General features: G+C 36.5%; 1 protein-coding gene across 1 annotated transcript in view; it reads left to right on the top strand.

Annotated features, from left to right (window-relative positions):
* Positions 1–23,890, top strand: part of PKHD1L1 (PKHD1 like 1) — a 153,887-nt gene that overhangs the window by 60,197 nt on the left and 69,800 nt on the right. Inside the window, exons 28-44 of the mRNA XM_029222874.1 lie at positions 691–801; positions 2,119–2,283; positions 3,415–3,536; positions 5,247–5,379; positions 5,800–5,995; positions 7,669–7,811; positions 8,231–8,335; positions 9,273–9,461; positions 10,244–10,414; positions 10,959–11,185; positions 12,270–13,254; positions 16,982–17,230; positions 17,935–18,084; positions 19,499–19,673; positions 20,629–20,785; positions 21,525–21,681; positions 23,387–23,466. Coding sequence (XP_029078707.1) covers positions 691–801; positions 2,119–2,283; positions 3,415–3,536; positions 5,247–5,379; positions 5,800–5,995; positions 7,669–7,811; positions 8,231–8,335; positions 9,273–9,461; positions 10,244–10,414; positions 10,959–11,185; positions 12,270–13,254; positions 16,982–17,230; positions 17,935–18,084; positions 19,499–19,673; positions 20,629–20,785; positions 21,525–21,681; positions 23,387–23,466 — 3,515 coding nt within the window. The remainder of the gene's footprint in view (positions 1–690; positions 802–2,118; positions 2,284–3,414; positions 3,537–5,246; positions 5,380–5,799; positions 5,996–7,668; positions 7,812–8,230; positions 8,336–9,272; positions 9,462–10,243; positions 10,415–10,958; positions 11,186–12,269; positions 13,255–16,981; positions 17,231–17,934; positions 18,085–19,498; positions 19,674–20,628; positions 20,786–21,524; positions 21,682–23,386; positions 23,467–23,890) is intronic.

Genomic DNA, 23,890 nt, shown 5'->3' with positions numbered 1-23,890 from the left:
AGAAATCCATCTCTACATTAACGTCATTAAGGTATTCGGTTATGTTTCTTCTAAAATTTTGAAGTTTTGTTTTTCATTCTTAGCTATTTAAATCCATTTATAATCTGTGTTGTGTGTGATGTTATATGAGTCGGGTGACCGTGTCATTTATCGATCAAATCTGGATACCTTTAAGAGTGAATGGAGAACATTCAGTATAGGATGCTGGGCCAGCAAGTATAAACCTGGAATAGCCCAGGCACTTTAGGATGGGTATCATCCCAGATAAAGTAATCATATCCTATTTCAAATGGAAAGTGTCTACTACACTTATTGTACAGTTTATTCTTTTCTCAGGAGTTTGTGATGGCGGTTCTGTCCTAGTCTAAGTTACCATATGGAAATGTCTGTTTAATTTCTTTGTCATAAGAATGATTTTTCCTTTCCTTACAACATTCTATACTTAGTCAGATAATTCTTTCCACTAATCCCTATAAACACACAGATTCAAAACACAAAGCACTGTGCAGTAATTCAATGGAAAAAAAGTACCATTGCTAAATAAATGTCTTTTTTCCCTGCTTGCTTATAGGCTTATTGTTTATATCTTTTAGAAGATAGGCTCACTTTTCTCGAGAAATACCTGATTTCATAACAACAGATTCTATGTTTTGTCATTTTAATATTGTTATTTAAATTTATCCTTTTCAGGGTCCTATGAAGAAAGCACAATTCTAACCATATCAGGCTCGGGATTTTCTCCTAGTTCAACGGTATCGGTCTCAGTTGGACCAGCAGGTTGCTCTCTTCTTTCTGTGAATGGTAGATTCTTTTAAAATCATTATTTTTCAGTCTAATTGTTTTTCTCTAAGAGAAAGTAGAATCAAAGAGCAGTGTTATAATACTGATTTTCCTCTAGAGTACCTTTGGGGTTATGAAATTGGCAAACTGCTCTGGATAAATACCTTACCTTTTTAATCTTTGGTTATGACTACAGACTAATTCTTTCACTGTGGTACAGTGTCTTTATCCCATAACAGTTGATTTTTGTTCTTTTTCCTCATAAAGTGATTACATGAAATCTTTCCTTCTTTAGTGTGTCTCTGGGACACAAAAATACATGAATTGCAGCTCTGATATTGCATGGTCCCCTCTGCCCATGCTTTGAAAATGCCTCATTAGTCATAGCAAGAGGACATAGCCATCTTCCTGGACTTCTAGTCCAAACTTCATAGTCCTCTATGTATTAATGTAGAATTTAAAGATCATATTTTCTATTTATGGAAAAATGAGGACCATAATTATTTGTCTCCCTAAAAATTCTCTTTCATAATCCTAGGTATTTTTATTAATTTTAATAAGTTGGAATTACATAAGCAAATTCACCTTCCATATCATTTTAGTTGTTTTTTTGTTTTGTTTTGTTTGCGGTACATGGGCCTCTCACCATTGTGGCCTCTCCCGCTGTGGAGCACAGGCTCCGGACGCGCAGGCTCAGCGGCCATGGCTCACGGGCCCAGCTGCTCCACGGCATGTGGGATCTTCCCGTACCGGGGCACGAACCCTTGTCCCCTGCATCAGCAGGCGGACTCTCAACCACTGCGCCACCAGGGAAGCCCTAAGTTGTTTTTAATTTACATCTTCTATGCATTCTTGAGATCTAATAGTCAGTATTGCACCTGTATTATAAGTGCACATTTGCTGTTCTAAATGAAGTGAAGAATGTTTTTCACTTAGTTTTTATCAGTTTTCTTGTTCAAACCTAATATTTTACTCAGTTTGGGACATAAACAATATATTAGACCAAAGTTTTTAGAATTATTCATATAAATGATCTTATAGGTTAGGATTTAAAATTCTTCTTATAGTAACTTTTTTGCCACAGTGTAGTACTCAGGAGCAAATTGTTTACTCCACTTTCATTATTATTTTACCTTACTCTTTTCTAGCCCTGTCTGATTCGTAACATGAGGTAGTTCGTAAAGGTTTTCCTCCCATTAATATATGAGTAGTCTTCCTTAGATATATTTCTTGGAGTATAAAAATGAAGGCCACTGTTTATATTTGAAAATATAAAATTTCAGTAATTTTATCTAACAAAAGCATTTCTTGACCATTTTCTTCTTCTTTTATCACAAGAAAATGAGATCAACTGCCAGATTCTGAATGGAAGTGCTGGACGTTTCCCAGTTGCTGTGTCCATAGCTGATGTTGGACTAGCACAGAATACAGAGGAGGAGGAATTACACTTCATTTATCAGAGTCAGATCTCACACATCTGGCCTGCTTCTGGAAGCCTAGCGGGTAATAGTTAATTGTTCCAAACAAAGAAAATTGCATACATTTCCATCATTTCATTGAACTGTTTCTAGAACAGGGTGAAGGGAGAGGACTCCAAACCTTCCTCATATAGAACAAAGGAGACTCCTCTTTTAGAAGGCACAGCGACTCAGTGGATGACTAATTCTTTCCTTATGAAGCACAAGTCAGGGTGACTGCTTCTACTTACATCTTAGGTTATTGAATTAATATCATCAATTATTACATTTGTCTATAACAAGCTCATTAATTATGTCAAGATAAGATTTATTAGTTATTATTCTGCTTACCAGCTGCTCCATTTATAATCACAGTCTCAGTGGAGCTACTAGACCCGGATGCTGACGCAGAAGATGGAAAGAAAATAACACATTTTTCCTGTCCTGCGTCATTTCCTTTGTGTTTTGCTTGTTTGTTTGTTTGACCATGCTTAAGTGTGGATTTTGTGCTTTGGCCTTGATCTTTTTGGTGTGTTCTGTTTATATATATATATATATTTTTTTTTTTTTTTTTTTGCGGTACGTGGGCCTCTCACTGTTGTGGCCTCTCCCGTTGCGGAGCGCAGGCTCCGGACGCGCAGGCTCAGTGGCCATGGCTCATGGGCCCAGCCGCTCCGGGCCGGGGCACGAATCCATGTCCTCTGCATTGGCAGGCAGACTCTCAACCACTGTGCCACCAGGGAAGCCCTGTTTTTATATTTTATGTTATTTTTATTTTGTTGGGATTTTTTCTTAGTTTTTCTTTTACTTAAAGGTATTAAAATTTGGGATTTTGTATGCGTCTTAATTCACTGTCATTTCCCACTGGTTGAGTAAATAGAAATAGCATAATTTCTCTTTAGGATGGAGACACAAAAACAAATGTTAGTTGCAAATCTGTGTTATTTCATTAAATCACTTAGCCCAACCCCTTTACGGCTCCAGACTCCAGAGCTCAGACTCGGGTATGTGGTGATGATTCTATATATCTTGAGGCTGGTCCTTGATCTATTTGCCAACCTGTCTCTTGGATGATTAGACAATTCTTGAGTGATGTTAGATGACTGCCAAAGTGTCTTTTTGTTATAGTTAATCAAATGAGTTTTTGCTGTCTGATTTTGTGTTTTTACTTATGAAGGTGGTACTCTTCTGACTCTATCTGGATTTGGCTTTAATGAAAATTCAAAGGTGTTAGTCGGAAATGAAACCTGCAATGTAATTGAAGGGGATTTGAATAAGATAACCTGCAGAACACCAAAAGTAAGGCATCTGATTTCAGTCATTTTTCTTCTAAGTCTGAAATTGTATGAATTAAGGAACATCTCAGTAAAGGGTTAAACAAATGCCTTATTTACCTAGCAAGTGCAGAGTTTCAGTTATGCTCTTTAACAATTATTTCTTCAACATTTTTTGCCGAGATCCAAATACCAAATATTATCTTCCACATTCTAGATACTTAACATCATTAAGGAAGACATACATATAAACCAATGTTAAATAGTGTGTTCCATTTGAAATGATAGAAGTAGACACAAAATGAAGATAAAATACAGCGGGGAGAGGGTGTCAGGAAGAGTTTCATGGAAAAGTTGATGTCCTATCAGAGGTGGAAGGATGATGAATGGGAGTTGACAAGGTAAATCCAAGGATGAAAAAAATATAGCAGTAATAAATAGTCTAAAAAATTCAGGGAAGCCATTCTAGACATTTTGGGTTTTTTTTAAGGAATATATATTTTAAATATGTTAACGTTTCAGTTTGTTGGCAAAACACACAGTGTAAAGTTTCCCATGGAATATTACATCTCAGAACCAGTCATTGTTCTTTATTTTTTAAAATAGTGTTTAAATTTAAACCAAGACTCTGTTTTACTTACTATGTGCAAAAGGAGTGAATTCAGTCACTAATATTTAAAAACGTAGTAGATTAAGGGTGGGAATTATTATGTAGTTGATGTAGGAAAAGTGAACTTGAGCATGTGTTGGACTGAATGGTGGAGATGAGAATCTGGCAGATATAGTAAGTTAAAGCTTTGTTTAAGTTATGTCATTCAATTAAACACTGAGTGTGCACTAAGTACTAGATGCTAGGAAAACGATTTTTCCTAATTGGGAATTGTATAGGTGCTGTATTGGTGAAAGCACCAAATATTTTTCTTAGGTTTTAGTCTTGGATTCTGGAACTATGTCAGCAAAGTTTATAATAATGTCATTTGTCCATGAAGAGGAACAAAAATTACATTCAAGCCTATTTTAAGAGCAAAAAGCTCAAAACTTTAAGTATCGTATGCTTTATTAATTAGAGAATCACTTGTCTAGGGACTTCCCTGGTGGCGCAGCGGTTAAGAATCCGCCTGCGAATGCAGGGGACACGGGTTCAAGCCCTGGTCCGGGAAGATCCCACATGCCGCGAAGCAACTAAGCCCATGTGCCACAACTACTGAGCCTGTGCTCTAGAGCCTGCAAGCCACAACTACTGAAGCCCACGTTCCTAGAACCCGTGCTCCACAACAAGAGAAGCCACCGCAATGAGAAGCCCGCGCACCGCAACAGAGAGTAGCGCCCCCCCTTGCTGCAACTAGAGAAAGCCTGTGTGCAGCAAGGAAGACCCAATGCAGCCATAAGTAAATAAATAAATAAATAAATTTATTTTTAAAAAAGAGAGAGAGGCTCACTTGTCCAGAACATCTGAACTATATTGCAGAACCCTGGGAAATCCAATACTATAGACGCATTTGAATTGATCATAAATACCCACAAAACCAGCTTTATCTAAAGAATTCAAACATGCAACCTGCATTTGACACCACAACTTTCTAAATATCTGATAGTTAACTCTGATTCATGACTTTGAGAAAAAAACATCTTTGGAAGTTTATTTTGAATAATTCCATTTGTTTTTAGCCATTGAATTTCTGTATCTCAACATTTAATATTTTCTAATTGTTTTATTTTTTTCCTCTTATTTCAGAGAATTGAGGGTACAGTTGATATATCAGCTATTACCAGTGGATTTCAAGCCATGGCAAAGAATGCTTATAGCTATAATTGTTTACAGACTCCAGTTATAACTGATTTTAGTCCCAAAGTACGGACAATACTGGGTAAGAAATTCTTCAATAAGATTAGTCATTTGATATATATGTATGTGTATACCATTTTTAAAAAAGCTTTTGAAGCAGTTTCTCTGCAGTTGTGTTTCTTAAAGCAAAACCTGTCACAGGTTTTCTTTTTTAACCATAAATTGGTCTGTTTATTATATCACTTTGAGCATGTGCAATAATAAGAAAAATATTAATTTTTAAAGTTCTTTGCCATATTTTTCCCTGTTAAACAATTAAACATGAATTTTATCTCCATGTGGCAGCTATCAACTCTTTCATTGATTTTCTTTTACCTCTGAAAGTGTTAGGATTTCCTAAATCCATTGAAACATAAGAGATGAGTTGGTTGACTTAATATTCAAATTTTGCACTAGATAATACATTGACTCTTTTTGTAAAACTTTTCTTTTAAAATAATAGGAGAAGTTAATTTAACAATTAAGGGTTATAACTTTGGAAATGAACTCACACAAAACATGGAGGTCTATGTTGGAGGAAAATCCTGCCAGGTCCTTCACTGGAACTTCACAGATATTAGATGCCTTTTGCCCAAGTTGTCTCCTGGAAAACATGATATCTGTGTAGAAGTCAGAAACTGGGGTTTTGCGTCAACAAGGTATGGTAATGACCATAAACTTTGACAGAGCTGTGGAACACATGGTGCTAATATATTGAGATAGGAAGAGAAATAGTCATTAACCTTATAATATTGCAGTTGCTCTCTTCACCTTTCTACAATTCCTTTTGCAAAAGATTCTGAAAATATCTCATAACATGCAGTGTGATGCTTAGGTTTGAGACCAATACCATTCAGATTAGGTTGTAAGATTTCTCTGCAGAACTAGGTTTGTGTATATGTCACGTGACTTTCATTCATTCTGGAAATACTTATCAAGAAGTTACTGGGGGGCAGGCACTTTCTCAGTGCTGGATTTATAGTGGGGAATAAGAGGGATGTGTCCCCCACCTTAATGGTGCCCACAGTTTTGTTGGGGAGGCAGATTTCAAACAGATTACATCAATAACTGGATTATAAATGAGAAAAAGGATATGGATAAGAGGCCCCAGGTGCTACAAGAACATATAATAGAGCTAATTTTTCCTGAGGGACTGGGGACTGGAAAGAGTTCTCTGAAAAGGTGGCAAGTAAGCCAAGAAACGGGTGGGAGCTGCCAGGTGAAGGAGAGGGTGGAGAGAATCCTCCTCCAACTCTGACTTTCCTTTAAATAAGTGTTTAGTATTTTCTTCCCTGAAGCTGCTTGTCAACTGTAAAATTTTAGTTCTGGCATAAGGAAGTTACTGGTTTAGAGCACTTAGAAAAAGAGAAAACTGGAATTTAGGGATTAAAAAAAAGGCAAGTAAAACTGATGTCAGAGTAGAAGGAGAGATCATTGTAGAAGAGTCTTGTGGGAGGTGAAGAAAGAAGAGCAACAGTAAACATAAACTTCAGCACTACATCCCCTCTTAGATTCACAGGGCAGAGCTCACATGGTTCTAGAAGAGCTGTTGGCTTGTGCTTTGGCGTGATGATATAACGGGCAGAATTGACAGCATACAAAACTGGGTACTTGGGTGGTGGTTCAAAAACTACCAATTCAGTTATGATGAGGAAGTTAGATAAAAATTAACACAAAGACTCATTTGAGTTATGGTGGGAGCTGGGATGTGGAAGTCAACTCTATATGTCAGGTCAGAAAAGCACTGTACATTTTGATGGCCTCCTAGCAGATACATTGTAACGAAGCAAAATAAATTTAAAACCCTCTACTTGAAATAGTGGGAAGGGAGATCATGACAAGTTTTCAACAAATATAGAATGATAAATTCAAATTAATTGCACAAAATTTTACTTATACTAAATGTATGGAATTTCATTACTATTCTTTTTTATAGATAATGCTGCCTTTATGGGGTTTTGGGATTTTTTTATGCCTTTATGTTTTATTCTAATAACTAGATAAAATATTTTAAAGGATTTCCTGTATTTCTTGTGACCTCAGTTCTCATAACCATATTTTTCCCATAGTATTTTAAGTTCTTCCATCTCAAATTCTCCTGCCATGGGATTTTCAGAAATGTTATTTTCATATTTAGGGAAACAACTATTATATATTTATATGATCCAACCAAATTGAGGTCATGATAATTATCAGATTATCTAGTTTGAGAAAGTAATGTTTTATTAAATATTCAAGTACTTCCTCTTAAATGAATCAGGTCCTAAGAAGAGTTTAACAACATGACCCCATGGAATGCTCATTGAAATATCTATTAATTTTTCTTTTACAGAGACAAATTAAATGCTTCTATACAGTATATTTTGCAAGTGACCGACATGTTTCCACAGAAGGGCTCCTTATATGGTGGAACTGAAATCACTATAATGGGTTTGGGATTCAGCACAATACTAGCTGAGAACACTGTGCTTTTGGGTAAGAGTTTCATCCTCACAGGAGGGCTGTTATCATTTTTCTCATCTTAAATGATGTGCTGTAGGTGCTGTGTTATTACACAAATACTCTCAGTCATGGAAGCTTTGTTTTTCTATTAGCATGTAAAAGGTTAAGTGTATTTGGTTAGGTGGTAAAAATAAACTAAATAACTGCTTTTGATTTCAATAAATAATTACCAAATGTTTAATGTGTATAAAACACTTTAAAAAAGGAGAGGTCTCTGTTCTAAAACTAGTCAGTACTCAAACATGATTGCTATCAGAAAAAAGTACCAAAGATCCTACTATGTAATGGGGAGCTTTTGTAGGGCCTTGACTATTTACTAATTATACTTCTTCTCTGTATTTCACAAAAACTATTTGAGAAAATGTTTTTTCCCCCATCCTTTTTCTTTCTAGGGTCCTTCCCTTGCAATGTGACAGCATCATCAGAAAATGTCATAAAATGTATTGTTCATTCAACAGGGAAAGTGTTCAGGATTACCAACAGTGGGGAAGATTCAGGTATCAGACAGCATTTGTCTGCTGTAAATAATGGAGACATGTTACCTTGGAATTAATTTGATTTTTACTTATAATACTTCAGAGTATTCAGATAATAATTATTGTTATTTCTTTGTATAAGTTGTTAATAGTTTGTCTAGAATTTATCCACTTGACATAGGGGGCCACATATAGAATGAATCAGCAAGCAGTAGACTTGAGTCTAGAAGGCTAGGCTTAGGATTTCCAAGTTCAGGAATTGCCACTTGGTTTTACTGCAGTATAGAACCTCCTGAATTACTATAGTTTGTTTTCCATTATGGGTTTCTAAATAAATATTCAAATAGAAATTATATAGATTTTTGCGTGCCTCAATGCCTGAGAAAATTTTTGTGTTTAAAGAATTGATCAGAGGGCTTCCCTGGTGGCGCAGTGGTTGAGAGTCTGCCTGCCGATGCAGGGGACACGGGTTCGTGCCCCGGTCCAGGAAGATCCCACGTGCCGCGGAGCGGCTGGGCCCGTGAGCCACAACTACTGAGCCTGCGCGTCTGGAGCCTGTGTTCCACAGCAAGAGAGGCCACAACAGTGAGAGGCCCGCGTATCACAAAAAAAAAAAAAAAAGAAAAAAAAGAATTGATCAGAGCTTTTAAAAATATTCCACGTGACATTTCTGAACAACTTGTTTATTGACTCTGATCTTTTTCAAATTGCCTCTTGGTCATCAGTTTTGGAGTTGTGTGGTTTATCTTTTCCTTAGCTTCTCATTATGTTACTTTCCATTATTTCTGTTTATTTTTATTATGTGTTTAAAGTAGACGTGTAAAAGTTTTACAGTGTTAATTAAAAAGTTTTTTCACTCGTTGCTGTATAAAAAGGAAATATTTTCAAAGATAATTATTAAGAATTTTTACTCCTTTTCCTTTTTTCTTTAAAAATATGACTCAATTCTTGCTCCCAGTACACGGATTAGGTTACGCCTGGTCACCATCAGTCTTAAATGTGTCTGTGGGAGACACAGTGACATGGCATTGGCAAGCACATCCATATCTCAGGGGAATAGGATATAGAGTTTTCTCTGTCTCCAGTCCTGGAAGTGTAATTTATGATGGCAAAGGATTTACCAATAGAAGAGAAAAATCTGCATCAGGTATGTTTCCGCTTTGTTGCGTTTTGCATCATGCTTCTTTTTCCCAGATATAATAAAAAGAAATTTGTTTAGATTTAAAATACTTTTGCATAAATAATATATACAAATACACAAAATGATTTAGCTGGCATTTTATTGCTATAGTAAAAATATTACAAATTTATAAAATATTCCAAATGAATGTCAGCCAGGTATTTTATACATCAGAGATGAGTTCTGATATCAGAAATATCTCTATTCATTCTGGAATAATCAACCAGAAAAATATATTGAAACAAGCGAAATACAAAGAAAATTGAAGTACGTGTTTTAATCATACCAATCTGAAAGCAAGTATGAACTTCTGTTGATTGGAATCAGCTTTAAAATCAGTCTTTCTTCTAGGACAACTTAGCGTACAGTGTGCCTTTTAGACTGCCTGTTTTGTTCTACACATGTAGCAGTTTGAACTTTTTACTCATGAACACAAACTGTTTTTCATTGCATGTTGAGTTTTTCTTTAAGATTCTGTGAATTATGCCAGGTTTAACATGGTTTCTGTAGAAAAATTAATGCTGGATCTTGCCTTCCTAGAATATAATTTCATTATACAAGACAGTTCTTTTATAGACATTTTATAGTTGTTTTATAGTCATTTCCTTACTACTTCCTGTTGAAATATCACATGCATGAAAAATAAGAAATCTGTCACCTGCATGCACGTTTGAATGATTATTTCAAATTTCTTTTCAAAGATGCATTAATTGCTTGTATTTATTATGTGCAATCTCATTTTATGGTAGGTTCATTTTCTTACCAATTTACTTCACCTGGAATCCATTATTATAGCAGCGGGTATGTTGATGAGGCCCACTCCATTTTTCTCCAAGGAGTCATTAACGTTTTACCAGCTGAAACCAGGCACATTCCCCTGCACCTGTTTGTGGGTGGCACTGAAGCCACATATGCTCAGGGTAAGAAGGTTAAAGGTAGAAACCCTGTCACTTCGGTGACCCAGGGTATATGCAACCTTTCTGGAGTAGGAGGCAGATGACTGGGGCTAACTGTCTGTCACTAGCCGCATGACCCTGAATAGGTCGGGACTGCTCTGAGGCTAGAATTTATTCTATAAAATAAGGGGATCATGTTAATGTTGTCCTGTCAGTCTCCCAGAATCCTTATGTGCCTCAAATGAGATGTTAATGTGAAAAAGTTCTGATACTCTGTAAGTGCCTGAAAATATATTAAAATGTGAGATGATGTTGTTTTATTTTCCCCATAGGGTCTGGCCTTAGACAAATTGAAAAATAAATTAATTTTTTATTCACTCTTTACTGTATCATCTTTGTCCAGGTCTTTCTTTTAACTTTGAACCGCCTGGGTCTCCTCTTGTCATTTGGGAAAAAAAGACTTACCAGAATATAAACCACCATCATCAAAATTAGAGTAATGCAGTCTGAAAACAATTCTTGTTTTAGAATTTTATCCATGACTTACAGGCAATTCTTTTGTCTAAAGGAGGACCCGTGAATTTGCGCTTAGGAAGCTCTGTGACAGGCTGCCTGGCGACAGAACCCCTGTGTGGCCTGAACAGTACCGGGTTTGCACATTCAGATAGATTGCTCTTTGAGCTTTCAAGTTGTTTTTCACCATCTATAAGCAACATTAGTCCATCCATCGGAACACTAAATGAATTGATAACAATTACTGGACGTGGCTTCAGTAATCTCACATGTGCTAATAAGGTAAGAATATAAAGATCTCCTTTTTACTTCTGTATACACAATAAAAGGAAGATGTTTCATCCATAACCTCGTAGTTTAATTTATGACAGCTTAATTGTGATATAATTCACACACCATACAACTCGCCCATTTAACGTGTACAATTCAGAAGCTTTTGGTATGTTCGTAGACTTGTGCATCCATCACCACAGTCAATTTTAGAACATTTTCTTTGCCCCAAAAAGGAACCCCACAGTCCTTAGATATTACCCCCAACCCCTCCGTACTTCCTGGCCCTAAACAACAACTAATTTGTCTGTCTCTGTGGATTTGCCTATTGTGAATATTCTTATAAATAGAATCATACAATATGTAGTCATTTGTGACTAGCTGTATTCACTAAGCATAATGTTTTCAAGGTTGATCCATGATGTACCATGTAGCAGTACTTCATTTCTTTTTATGACTGAATAATATTCCACTGCATGGTGTATACATTTTATTTATCCATTCATTAGTTCATGGACATTTGGGTTGTTTTCACCTTTTTGGCTATTATCAATAATGTAACTATGAACATTTTTGTATGATCATAATTTAGTTTAAGATTAATCCAAGATATGCCTTAATCAGCCCCCAAATTAATTTCATGAAAAAAAAGTTTGCACTTGATCGATTTTTTTTAAATTTGTTTATTGATTGATTGATTTTTTGGCTGCATTGGGTCTTTGTTGCTGTGCACGGGCTTTCTCTAGTTGCGGAGAGCGGGGGCTACTCTTCGTTGCGGTGCACGGGCTTCTCATTGCGGTGGCCTCCCTTGTTGTGGAGCATGGGACTCTAGGCATGCGGGCTTCAGTAGTTGTGGCTCGAGGGCTCTAGAGCTCAGGCTCAGTAGTTGTGGCACACGGGTTTAGTTGCTCCACGGCATGTGGGGTCTTCCCGGACCAGGGCTCGAACCCATGTCCCCTCCATTGGCAGGCAGATTCTTAACCACTGCGCCACCAGGGAAGTCCCCAATTTTTTAAATTTAGTTGTTGCTAATACAAAATTTAAGTTCACACTAGAGTAATGTATTGACTTGTTTTCATGTTCATTTTATTTTCAGGTTACAATTGGTAGCTATCCCTGTGTTGTAGAAGAAAGTAGTAATAATTCCATTGTGTGTCATATTGACCCTCAAAACTCAATGGATGTTGGCATCAGGGAAATTGTCACAGTAACTGTCTACAATCTGGGAACTGCTATCAACACACTGTCCAGTGAATTTGATAGGCGATTTGTACTTTTGCCAAACATCGACGTGGTATTACCAAATGCAGGGTCAACTACAGGAATGACAAAAGTGACCATAAAAGGCTCTGGATTTGCAGTTCCTTCTGCTGGTGTACAAGTCCTTATGGGTCATTTTCCATGTGAAGTTCTGTCAGTGAATTATACAGCCATTGAATGTGAAACATCTCCTGCTCCGCAGCAGCTTGTGAAGGTAAATCTTCTGATCCACGGAGTGCCTGCCCTGTGTCAAGGGAACTGCAGCTTTTCATACTTAGAAAGCATCACTGCTTTTGTAACAAGAATCTCCCCAAACACCATCAAAGGATCTGTAAAAGTTCTTATTGAAGGAGAAGGTTTTGGCACTATCTTGGAGGACATTTCTGTTTTCATTGGAAGCCAACAGTTTAGAGCAATCGATGTTAATGAAAATAACATCACTGTTCTTGTGACTTCTCTTCCGGCTGGAATTTATCCTCTTAGTGTTGTGGTGGGAATGAAAGGCTTAGCTCTGGGAAACCTTACTGTCAGCAGCCCCCCAGTAGCATCTGTCACACCAACTTCTGGAAGCATTGGTGGTGGCACTACTTTGATGATCACTGGAAATGGCTTCTATCCAGGCAACACCACAGTTACTGTTGGGGATGAACCTTGCCAAATTATTTCTGTCAATTCCAGTGAAGTCTACTGCCGTACCCCAGCAGGGACAGCTGGAAGGGTCAGTGTAAAGATCTCTGTGAATGCAGTCGCTTATCCACCTCTGTCATTTACGTATGCCTTGGAAGATACTCCACTTCTCAGAGGAGTTATCCCAAGTACAGGTACGCCAATACCTGCTTTTTTGGTGTCTTGATATACTATGATCAGTAATATTTACTAGCATAGAATTGGAATAATGTTTACAAATGATTTTTAGGATGTGTTTTTAGACAAAACCCTCTTAATCAATACATGGGATTTGATTTCTGTGTAGTCTCTATTGTGTGATTATTTTTTGCACATTCTTGGGATAAAATTTTTGGCCAAATTCCCATTTCTGTTTTAAAACAAAATCCCCATTAACTTCACCTAAATTTCAAAATGAGGAAGAAATAGATGGATACTTGTGGACTAAAATTGGTCATTAATTTATGTCACTAATGTTAATATGACAGGCAATACCTGTTAAAATTCATAAGTAGTTCATCTTATTAACATTGAGAATTTTTTAGAGTATCTTGTTTCCAGGAAACTACAATTGATTTTTAACTTTATTAACACAACAGAATTCCTTTTAAGGGGGTAATTGGCCCATTCAGGTGGAAAAAATATTATAAAATAGGATTTACTTAATTATTTAGTATGACTTGGTCTTCTGAGCTAAGAATAGATTGAGATGTCTTCCTGATCCTTTGTCATTATGTTATGCTGTTTCTGATCACCTTCAAGCTATTGGAATGCTTATCATCTATGTAATGATTTCTGAAGAGGCAGCTATAGTCTAATGGCTGAGAACATGGCCTTAATACCTGGATTCACACCTTGGTTCTTCTACTTTCCAGTGGTGAAACTTTGGACGAGTTTCTTAAAATATCAGTTTCCTTACACATGCAGATACCTTCCTCATAAGGTTAAAAAATCTCATTCATATAATGCAACTTAAAAGTTTCCTTTAATAAAGAACTTATTAAGGGACTTCCCTGGTAGTGCAGTGGATAAGACTCCGTGCTCCAATGCAGGGGGGCCCAGGTTCGATCCCTGGTCAGGGAACTAAATCCCACGTGCATGCCGCAACTAAGAGTTTGCATGCCACAACTAAGGAGGCTGCCTGCCACAACTAAGGAGCCAGCGAGCTGCAACTAAGGAGCCTGTGAGCTGCAACTAAAACCCAGTGCAACCAAATAAATAAATAAATATTTTTAAAAAAATAAATAAAATAAAGAACTTATTAAATGTTGGGCTTTTAAAAAAAGTCTTTGTTAATTGTTAATTTACAGTGCCAGGAAATGTATCAGGTTTGGGTAAGATGTATTCTGTGCCTTCAAGAAGTTTGCTATTGAAATTTTCTTTTAGACATCAAGTTTTCTCATTTAGAATTTTAAAAAGCAAATATTAACAGCAATGGCATACTTCCTCCCATATATTTGCAGTCATTGCAAATGAAGAACATATTGGCATATGTTCCTTATTTCCATGAACCATTTCTGTCTCATCTCTCTTTGAATGTATCTTTCAAAACAATGTATCTGAAGATAGATGAGACTTGTAGACAAGTGAGAACTGAGCTATTGGGTTGGCCAAAAAGTGCCTTCGGTTTTTAAGTAAAAATAAAAAGCACATTTTTCATTTTCACCAAGAACTTTATTGAACAGCGTATTCACCCTTTTGTTCCAACTACTTTGCCGTTTTTCAGGCAACTCGTAATTCCATCTTCCCAAAACGTTTCGTCTTTTTGAGCAAAGAACTAGTCCAGGTGCCTTTTACAGTCTTCCAGGGAATTGAAATTTTTTCCATTAAGAGAATTTTGTAAGGATCGAAATAAATGGAAATCCAAAGGTGCAATGTCTAGTGAATACAGCAGATGAATCAGAACTTCCCAGCCAAGCTGTAACAGTTTTTGCCTGGTCATCAAAGAAACATTTGGCCTTGCGTTATCCTGATGGAAAATTATGTGTTTTCTGTTGACTAATTCTGGACGCTTTTCATTGAGTGCTGCTTTCACTTGGGCTAATTGGGAGCAGTACTTGTTGGAATTAATCGTTTGGTTTTCCAGAAGGAGCTCATAATAGAGGACTCCCTTCCATTCCAACCATATACACAACATCACCTTCTTTGGATGAAGACCGGCCTTTGGTGTGGTCGGTATTGGTTCATTTCACTTGCCCCACGATCTCTTCTGTTTCACATTATTGTACAGTATCCACTTTTCATCGCCCATCACAATTTGTTTTAAAAACAGAACGTTTCTGTGACGTTTCAGTAGACAACTGCATGTGCAAATATGGTCAAAAAGGTTTTTTTCGCTTAAGTGGAACCCAAACATCAAAGCGATGAACATAACCAAGCTGGTGCAAATGATTTTCAACGCTTGATTTGGATATTTTGAGTATGTCGGCTGTCTCCTGGATGGTATAATGTTGATCTCAATTAATGTCTCAATTTGATCGCTATCAACTTCAACTGGTCTACCCAACCGTGGAGCATTGTCCAGAGAGAAATCTCCAACACGAAACTTCGCAAACCACTTTTGACATGTTTGATCAGTCACAGCACCTTCTCCATACACTGCACAAATCTTTTTTTTGCGTCTCAGTTGGCATTTTTACCTTTCTTGAAATAATAAAGTATAATATGCCAAAAATGTTGCTTTTTTTCTTCCATCTTCAATATTAAAATGGCTACACAAAAATTCACCAATTTTGATGTCTTTTTTTAAATGCACGCTGATATGACAGCTGTCACATACAGTCTAACAAAACTGTTTCAAATGAAGTTAAAGACAACTAAGTGCTACTAGAGCCATCTTACGGAAAAAAATGTTCAAACCTTTTGGCCCACCTAATATTTTATTTACTGAAGAGGCAAGGTATACATCACACTTAGAACACTTCCATATGAAAGGTGAAAATACCAGAGAAGATTAAAAACTTAAGACCTGAAAACATTTTTTAATCTTGTATCTTAAAACTATTCGTAACATGAAAGATCTCAATATCTATGGTCTTTAAAATGGCAACTTACATCTCAGTGACACTTACTATGGTCAATTATGTAGTTATTTTTACTGTTACTACTTGAATTAAAAGCAAACTAATACGTGGTGACTCTGCATTTGTAACAAGTTATGTTGATCAATAACTATTCACTTATTATTTAGGTACGTAGGTCTGTGTTTGGATGCCCTGTGAAAAATTCCATGTGTGTAATGCCCTCAATGCTTTTTGTCAAAAGAAGGAAGGAAGGGAACAGAAGGATTGAGATACTTTATTCTATGTACATTTATTCAAGGCATTAACATCAACATTCATCTATAAGTCTTTAAATTAATTCCTTGTTTCTGTATTTACTATCTTACACCTAATTATATATCATAATTTGTTTATCAAGTCATATATATTGAAAATATTTGAATTAAGAAAAATAGTCCATTCATCAGAAGAGTTGCAAATATCAGGAAAGTACCAAAACTTTTAAAAAGTAAACCTCATCCCTAAATATGCTCTAACCCACCACCCACTGCTCAGGCATTCATTCATTCTTCAGACATTCTAGATCTCTCTTTTCCATTAGCCTGAATTATTAGTAACTTACAACTTTCATCTGTAGAATGGACAGATGTGCTAGAAAATAATGAACATTGAGATAAATATCTTATAATCAAGATACCATAGACTGCAATGAAATTATAGCCAAAATGTATATGACATGACATGTACTGTTGGTATTTATATTAGTTTTAAAATACCGGATATTATTTTGTTTATGTAAATACATGGGTATATCTTTAAATGCATGTGCAAGTATTGGAATTTAGGTATATATTTATATGGTTTGCTTTTTGTTTTTAAGGTCCTCCAGGGACTGAAATTCAGATCAATGGGTCAAATTTTGGTATTGATATCTTGGAAATTTCAGTGATGATAAATAACATTCAGTGTAATGTGACCATGGTCAATGATACTGTATTGCAATGCATTGCTGGAGATCATGCTGGTGGCACTTTTCCTGTCATGATGCATCACAAGACAAAAGGCTCTGCTGTGTCCACAGTCGTATTTGAGTACCCACTTACTATTCACAATTTTCATCCAAGCCAAGGTAGGCATGAATGTACCAGAACCTAGAAATATTTTATATTGTTTCAGTAAACACTTATTTAGAAAGAAACATATTCTTCAAACCCTGCTAAAATGTGTAGTTCCTATAACACACGAAAATATTTTTGTTTATGCATCAAATTAATAAGCATGCAAGGGTATCAATCATTTCAAAATATTTGTTTAATGCCTATATTTCTCTTGTGCTATATAATTTATTTAAAATTTAATATTATTGAAAATGTCCAGGTTTTATTTGGAAATTGTTTTTAAATCGTGTTTAGATATCACTGGCCTGTAATTATGTCTATCTAAATAAGTATTTTTTTTCTGTTTGAAAATTATTTTAGTGGTTAAAAACCTTAAGCATAACCAATGTGCTTTTAACTAAAATGGTAACTTTACATTTGTGTTTTGACTACTCAAATTCTTTGTGACATTTCTTTTAAATAAAATTTTAGTTCCTAGAAGTAGTTTAAATAAATGACCAGATGTGACATTTACTCAGTGAAGGTTTTAAAAAACTACAATCAAAAGAGATTCTGTTGCACTAATATAATATAATATAAATAATTTCAGTTCTTCAAATCTTTTCATTTAATGAAACTTGCTTCCATTTCAGGTGTTAAAATAAAGTTAAATATATGTACAGAGGAGGTTTTCTTTTCATTAACTTTGTCTTTCCCTTTTATATGTCTTCATTAGGGAGCTTCGGTGGTGGTCAAACCATGACTGTGACAGGCACTGGGTTTAATCCACAGAATTCAGTTGTATTAGTTTGTAGCTCCAAATGTGCAGTCGACAGACTGAAATCTAATTGCACAACATTATTATGTGAAGTTCCACCTAATAATGGTAAGTAGTCAGAAAAAAGAATGGAAGTCTTTGAGAACTGTTTAATTTTATAGAGATGAGTCTGAATTTCTTTTTTCAATTTTTTGTGTTCATTTGGGGCAATTGAATCACCTTTATGAATTTCCTGATTTTAAGCAATTTCTTCAGAATTTTGTTTTCTAGGCTTATAATATTTTCCAAGATTCATGACATTTGGGTTAGACTGAATTGTTTTTAGTAAATTGCAGTTTTTCAGTTTATCACATAAAGAGCATGCCAAATGGAGAACATGTTTTTAGTTCCTATTGGAGTATTAACTTTCCCTTAAAGGGGGGATAGTATAATGGTTATGAGCATGAACTCCGGTAATTCGTTGCCAAGATTCAAATGCAAGCTATGTCTTTGGGCAAGTTATTCAAGCTCTCTGTGTCTTAGTTTCCTCTTCTGTAAAATGAAAATGATCACATTAGCCTACTTATTGTGAGGCTTGATAAGTTAATGTATGTGAAGTGGATAGAATGGTATCTGAAACATGATATGTGATTTGCTATTATTACTACTCTTATTTATTTTTACTTAGTGGTTAAAAGCCTGGGCTCTAAGGAGCCCCTGAATTTGTTTTGCCACTAACTGTCACCTCAGCTAAGTAACGTAACTCCTGTCTGTTTCAGTTTGTCCATCTATTGAATGGAGACAATATTAACCCTAGTTCAGTGGGTTACTGTGAAGTTTAAGTATCTGGTATTTTAAGTACACAACAGATTTTAATTATCTAACAAAATTTAAGAGGAACTAAAGAGAGTAATATAGATGAATAAAGGATATGGTTTATGGACAAACATTTTTTTAAAACATTAACAAAATGTGATGAAGCTTTTCTAAACATTTTTGCTTCTTAAAGAATACTGAAGAAAATGTAACACTTTTGTGACTGGGCTTACTTATCATTTCAACATCAGAGTTTGTATTCTGATTTTTTTTTTAGTGCAGTAATGCTATAAAGATTTGTCAAGGTTTGTTTACCTTAACAGTAGCTCCGCTTCTTTTTTCAGCGTTTTTGTATTGAGTTTTTGTAGCTTTTCTGTCTGTTACCTCGCTTTCAGCTGTCAGCGTGCTTGCTATTAGCCGTTCTTCCTTCTGTCCTCTCTAATTTGCAGTGTTGAATCCTCTAGGACTGGAAAACCAAACAGGCAGGTTTGTAGAATTGTCTACAATAAGAGGCTCTGAGGGAGGATCTAAGGGTTTTTCCCCTGTTGATAATGTGCGTGAATTTTGTGATGTGTTTGACTATTGCTAGAGATCTTTATTACTTCACATAGAGCCTGTGAAAGTGACTTTGGGAAAAGGAAGATGTTATTAAAAATATTTGGGAGTTTTGGACGTGAATAAGGGCCTAATGGCAGAATCGAACTCAGTTTGATTCCTCTTATCATAGGCAGGGGACCCAAGCAAGCCTGTGAAGTGAGTGTGGTCAATGGGAAGAATTCATCTCAGTCCACGACTCCTTTTATATACACCATGTCAATGACTCCACTCATCACTGAAATAGCTCCCAGGAGAGGCAGTACAACAGGGGGCACCAGACTTACAGTCCTGGGATCAGGCTTCAGGTACTGTCTTCACATGCATATACATCAGTGAATCTTTCCGGACTCCAGCTGTTATGCCTGCTTTCCCGTGCGCCAGGACAGTGTTTGAATATAGTCACGTAAAGTCTACCCACCTGCTCAAAAGCCACACTACATTTACTGACTACATACTCTGTGTCAGGAACCTTTCTACCCCATAGAAACGTCCTGCCTTACCTTCTTAGGTATTGTTTAATACCATTTTATGGCTAGAAGACTAAAATTAGAGAGGCTAAATAACTTGCCCCAGATCCTAGTAAGTAACATCACAAGTATAAGTCACCTTACTGTTACGCTTTCCCCAGAATCTCATCTCCAACCATCATCTGCTTCATTGGCTCAGTGAAACATCTCTTCATCCATTTCCCTGTAACTGTTTAGGTTCCTTCTTCATAAACATATGCATTATTTTGGCTCAAATTTTAGGTACTGCCCTGTCATCATCCCTCAAGTACATTAAGTTTGACTTCACAACCCCAGATCATTTAAATCATAGCGGGCAATGTTAATCCCTCAAGTACCTGTAACTACCTTGGACTTGCATTTTTACATGGAGATTAAATTCCAAAGTCTGTGAATGTGACAAAAAATGTCACATAGGCAAGATAATCGCTGAAAGTGTCTTACATAGGTGCCTGCTTGGAGACCAATGTAGAACTTCTCAATAATTTGAACCCAAGCAGTTTTTCTCCAGCACTGCAATACTTGCTAGTTTGTACAGTTTTATTTCCTGACCTCTTAATCTCTTTGTTTACTTTTTTCTCAACAAATATTTTGAAGTTTTACTACTGAAAAAAAAGTGTCAGTCTGCACTTTGATAGCTCATAGGTGAGATCATTAATTTTACAATAATGCGTATGAATAATAGGGTTTGACAATGGGACCTAGACATTTGAGAAAAACGTCGATGTTTTGTTTTCTTTTTTTTACTTTACAGTGAAAATATACAGGATGTTCTTGTTACCATAGCTGAAGCCAAATGTGATATTGAGTATTCCAACAAGACATATATTATCTGCATGACAAATGCCCACACTCCTTCAGGGTGGGCTCCAGTGCATGTCAACATCAGAAGCATCGGCATGGCCAAACTGGTAACAGTGCTGTTGGATAGAGTAGTCTCAGCAATAGAAAAACTAGCCTTATGGGAGGTGAAGTAATTGGTAATGGAGTTGTTGGGTTTTTTTTGGCTGTGTTGGGTCTTTGTTGCTGCGCATGGGCTTTCTCTAGTTGTGGCAAGCGGGGGCTACTCTTCGTCGTGGCACGCGGACTTCTCATTGTGGTTACTTCTCTTGTTGTGGAGCACAGGCTCTAGGCATATGGGCTTCAGTAGTTGTGGCATGTGGGCTCAGTAGTTGTGGCTCGTGGGCTCTAGAGCTCAGGCTCAGTAGTTGTGGTGCACGGGCTTAGTTGCTCCACGCCATGTGGGATCTTCCCGGTTCAGAGATTGAACCCGTGTCCCCTGCATTGGCAGGCGGATCCTTAACCACTGCACCACCAGAGAGGTCCCATTAATGGACCTTTTACTTTGTTAATGTCTCCGAAAAATAACTAAGATGTGACTATAATAAATTTAAAGTAGGTTATTTTTTTTTGCTTGTTACTAAAATTTTATTATTTCAGATTTCTAATTATTCAGGATTGCAGGGTAATTGGTAATAGCTTTTTTAGTTTTTTATTATTGTGAAATTAATCAACAGGCAGCTCTAACATATTTAAAGTAGGTTATACTTAATGAAAATGTTCATTGTTTTAGGTTTCTTCATTTTGAGGAATTAAATGAAGAATTGTGATAAAACCTCTAAATTTAAAAGTCTCTCATTTCTATTACAGGATAATGCTGACTTCCTATATGTTGATGCTTGGTCCTCCAACTTCTCGTGGGGAGGAGCATCGCCCCCAGAGGAAGGCTCACTAGTTGTTATTACAAAAGGACAGACAATTTTGCTGGATCAGAATACCCCTATCCTGAAAATGTTGCTCATTCAGGGTAAATTTCTGAAAATCTGTTTATTAGACTCTGCCTGTGAAGTGGTTCTGTGAAGTTAATTTAATCAAAATTCATGATTATGAACATCCATAGTTGTATCAGGTTTTGAATACAGAGTTTAGTACTGAGTTCTTTAAATTGAGTATTATAATACATTTGTGGTTATGAAATTTTTTATTGCATTGCAACCAGAATCTTCTAATGAAATAGAATAGAAAATATCTGAGTGGGGGCTTCCCTGGTGGCGCAGTGGTTGAGAGTCCGCCTGCCGATGCAGGGGACACGGGTTTGTGCCCCGGTCCAGGAAGATCCCACATGCTGCGGAGCGGCTGGGCCCGTGAGCCATGGCCGCTGAGCCTGCGCATCCAGAGCCTGTTCTCCGCAACGGGAGAGGCCGCAGCAGTGAGAGGCCCGCGTACCGCAAAAAAAAAAAAAAAAAAAAAGAAAATATCCGAGTGTACTGCATCTTTTATATGGCTAAGCGTCTTTTAAAGTCAAGTGTTTCATGAAACTTTTGTTTCAATAACTGTGTGTGTGTGTGTGTATACACCAATGCACATGGAGTGGATTACAATAGTAAAAACTTATTTCCCATTTAGAAAAACACTAGTATAGTGGGTCCTATAGGGGTTATAAAAATCATAGAGATTTGTTAAATTCTATACTAAATGACCCCCCTGACTCCTCTTGGATGCCAGGTTGTGATTTAACCTTTGTCTGTGAACCTGCTTTCAACTGTTACACGAAGTTCTCTCTGCTTCTTAATATCTTATTTTTAATACAGCAAGCTGAATAGCCAGAACTGTGACAATTGTGTGTAAAAGAAACAATAATTGGCGAGAGTAAAACACTTGAGGCTTTAGTATATAAACTTTGCCATAATGGTTTTAGCTGTTCATAGGCCTTTGCATTTTGTTTTTGTTTTAACTTCTGGGACAACAGCAGTGTTTCAGTTATTTGAAGTTATTAACTATTGAACCTTTGGATAGGTAAAGTTTCACTGTCCACAAATTTACATCAGTCTCTTAAAAAATGTATCTCAGCACATTCTTTAATAATGCTAATCAGGCTATAGCTGTTGCTAGTGCAAATTAGTGGATAAAAGTTCAGACCTAATGTTGGCATTACAATAGTTTATGAAAAGTGTTTTTCTTTTATTTTAATTTTTGGTTCTTAATTTATATTTTGAGGTCCTGTGCTTGTAGAACTAGAATTCATGTAGCTGCACTATTTAATAACATTTAAAATAACAAATGGTCAAGGGGGAATAATCTGCCCTGGGGTTTGATCTCCTAGCAGCTCCCTGGGTCTTGTCTGAAGTTTTTTTGTTTTTTTTTTTGTTTTTTTTTGCGGTGTGTGGGCCTCTCACTGCTGTGGCCTCTCCCGTTGCGGAGCACAGGCTCCGGACGCGCAGGCTCAGCGGCCATGGCTCACGGGCCCAGCTGCTCCACGGCATGTGGGATCCTCCAGGACCGGGACACGAACCCGTGTCCCCTGCATCGGCAGGCAGACTCTCAACCACTGCGCCACCAGGGAAGCCCTTGTCTGAAGTTTTTATACTTCATGTTGCCAAAGAGCTGAAGTAAAGTGACATGCATAGTGACAGCAGATAGGAATAAGAAGTTAAATTTTAGTGTATAATTTAAGAAATAGCTTTTAATAAGACTATTCCTTGTGATATATTTCAAAATTGTATGGTTTTTAGGTGGAACTCTAATATTTGATGAAGCTGACATTGAACTTCAGGCAGAAAATATTCTAATTACAGATGGAGGCGTTCTTCAGGTATACGAGAGAACTTGATCTGTATTCATTGCTAACCTCTCCATTTCTTTTTAAAATATTATGTGTAAAATGGACAGTTAATTATGCTAAACTCTCACTAGTTTATCTTTGTGTAGGTCTCTGTTCTTAGCATAAAATCTTTTTTCTGGATTTTAAAAGTTCCCTAGAATACTGTTGTGCTTTTAATGGGAAGATAAAGCATATTTTCATAGAGCAGAATTGTAAATAGAGCAGAAAAAAGAATTAGCTCTGAGATGCGGCTAAAGTCAGTCAGTATACTTTCCAAAGGTCTGGCATCGTATATTTAGCTGACTGGAAAATGTAAGGTTTATCTTTTGGAGGAAAGATACTGAGAATGGAACAGTTGATTCTCAAAAGAGAGGGGAGAAAAGAAAAGAATTTCCTTTTGAATGATTAGAGTTGT

Source organism: Monodon monoceros, unplaced genomic scaffold, assembly GCF_005190385.1.
Source record: "Monodon monoceros isolate NGI ecotype Baffin Bay Population unplaced genomic scaffold, NGI_Narwhal_1 Super_Scaffold_14, whole genome shotgun sequence".
NCBI classification, from domain to species: domain Eukaryota; kingdom Metazoa; phylum Chordata; class Mammalia; order Artiodactyla; family Monodontidae; genus Monodon; species Monodon monoceros.
Note: the sequence above shows the minus strand (reverse complement) of the source record. Positions and strands in the feature narration are given on the sequence as shown.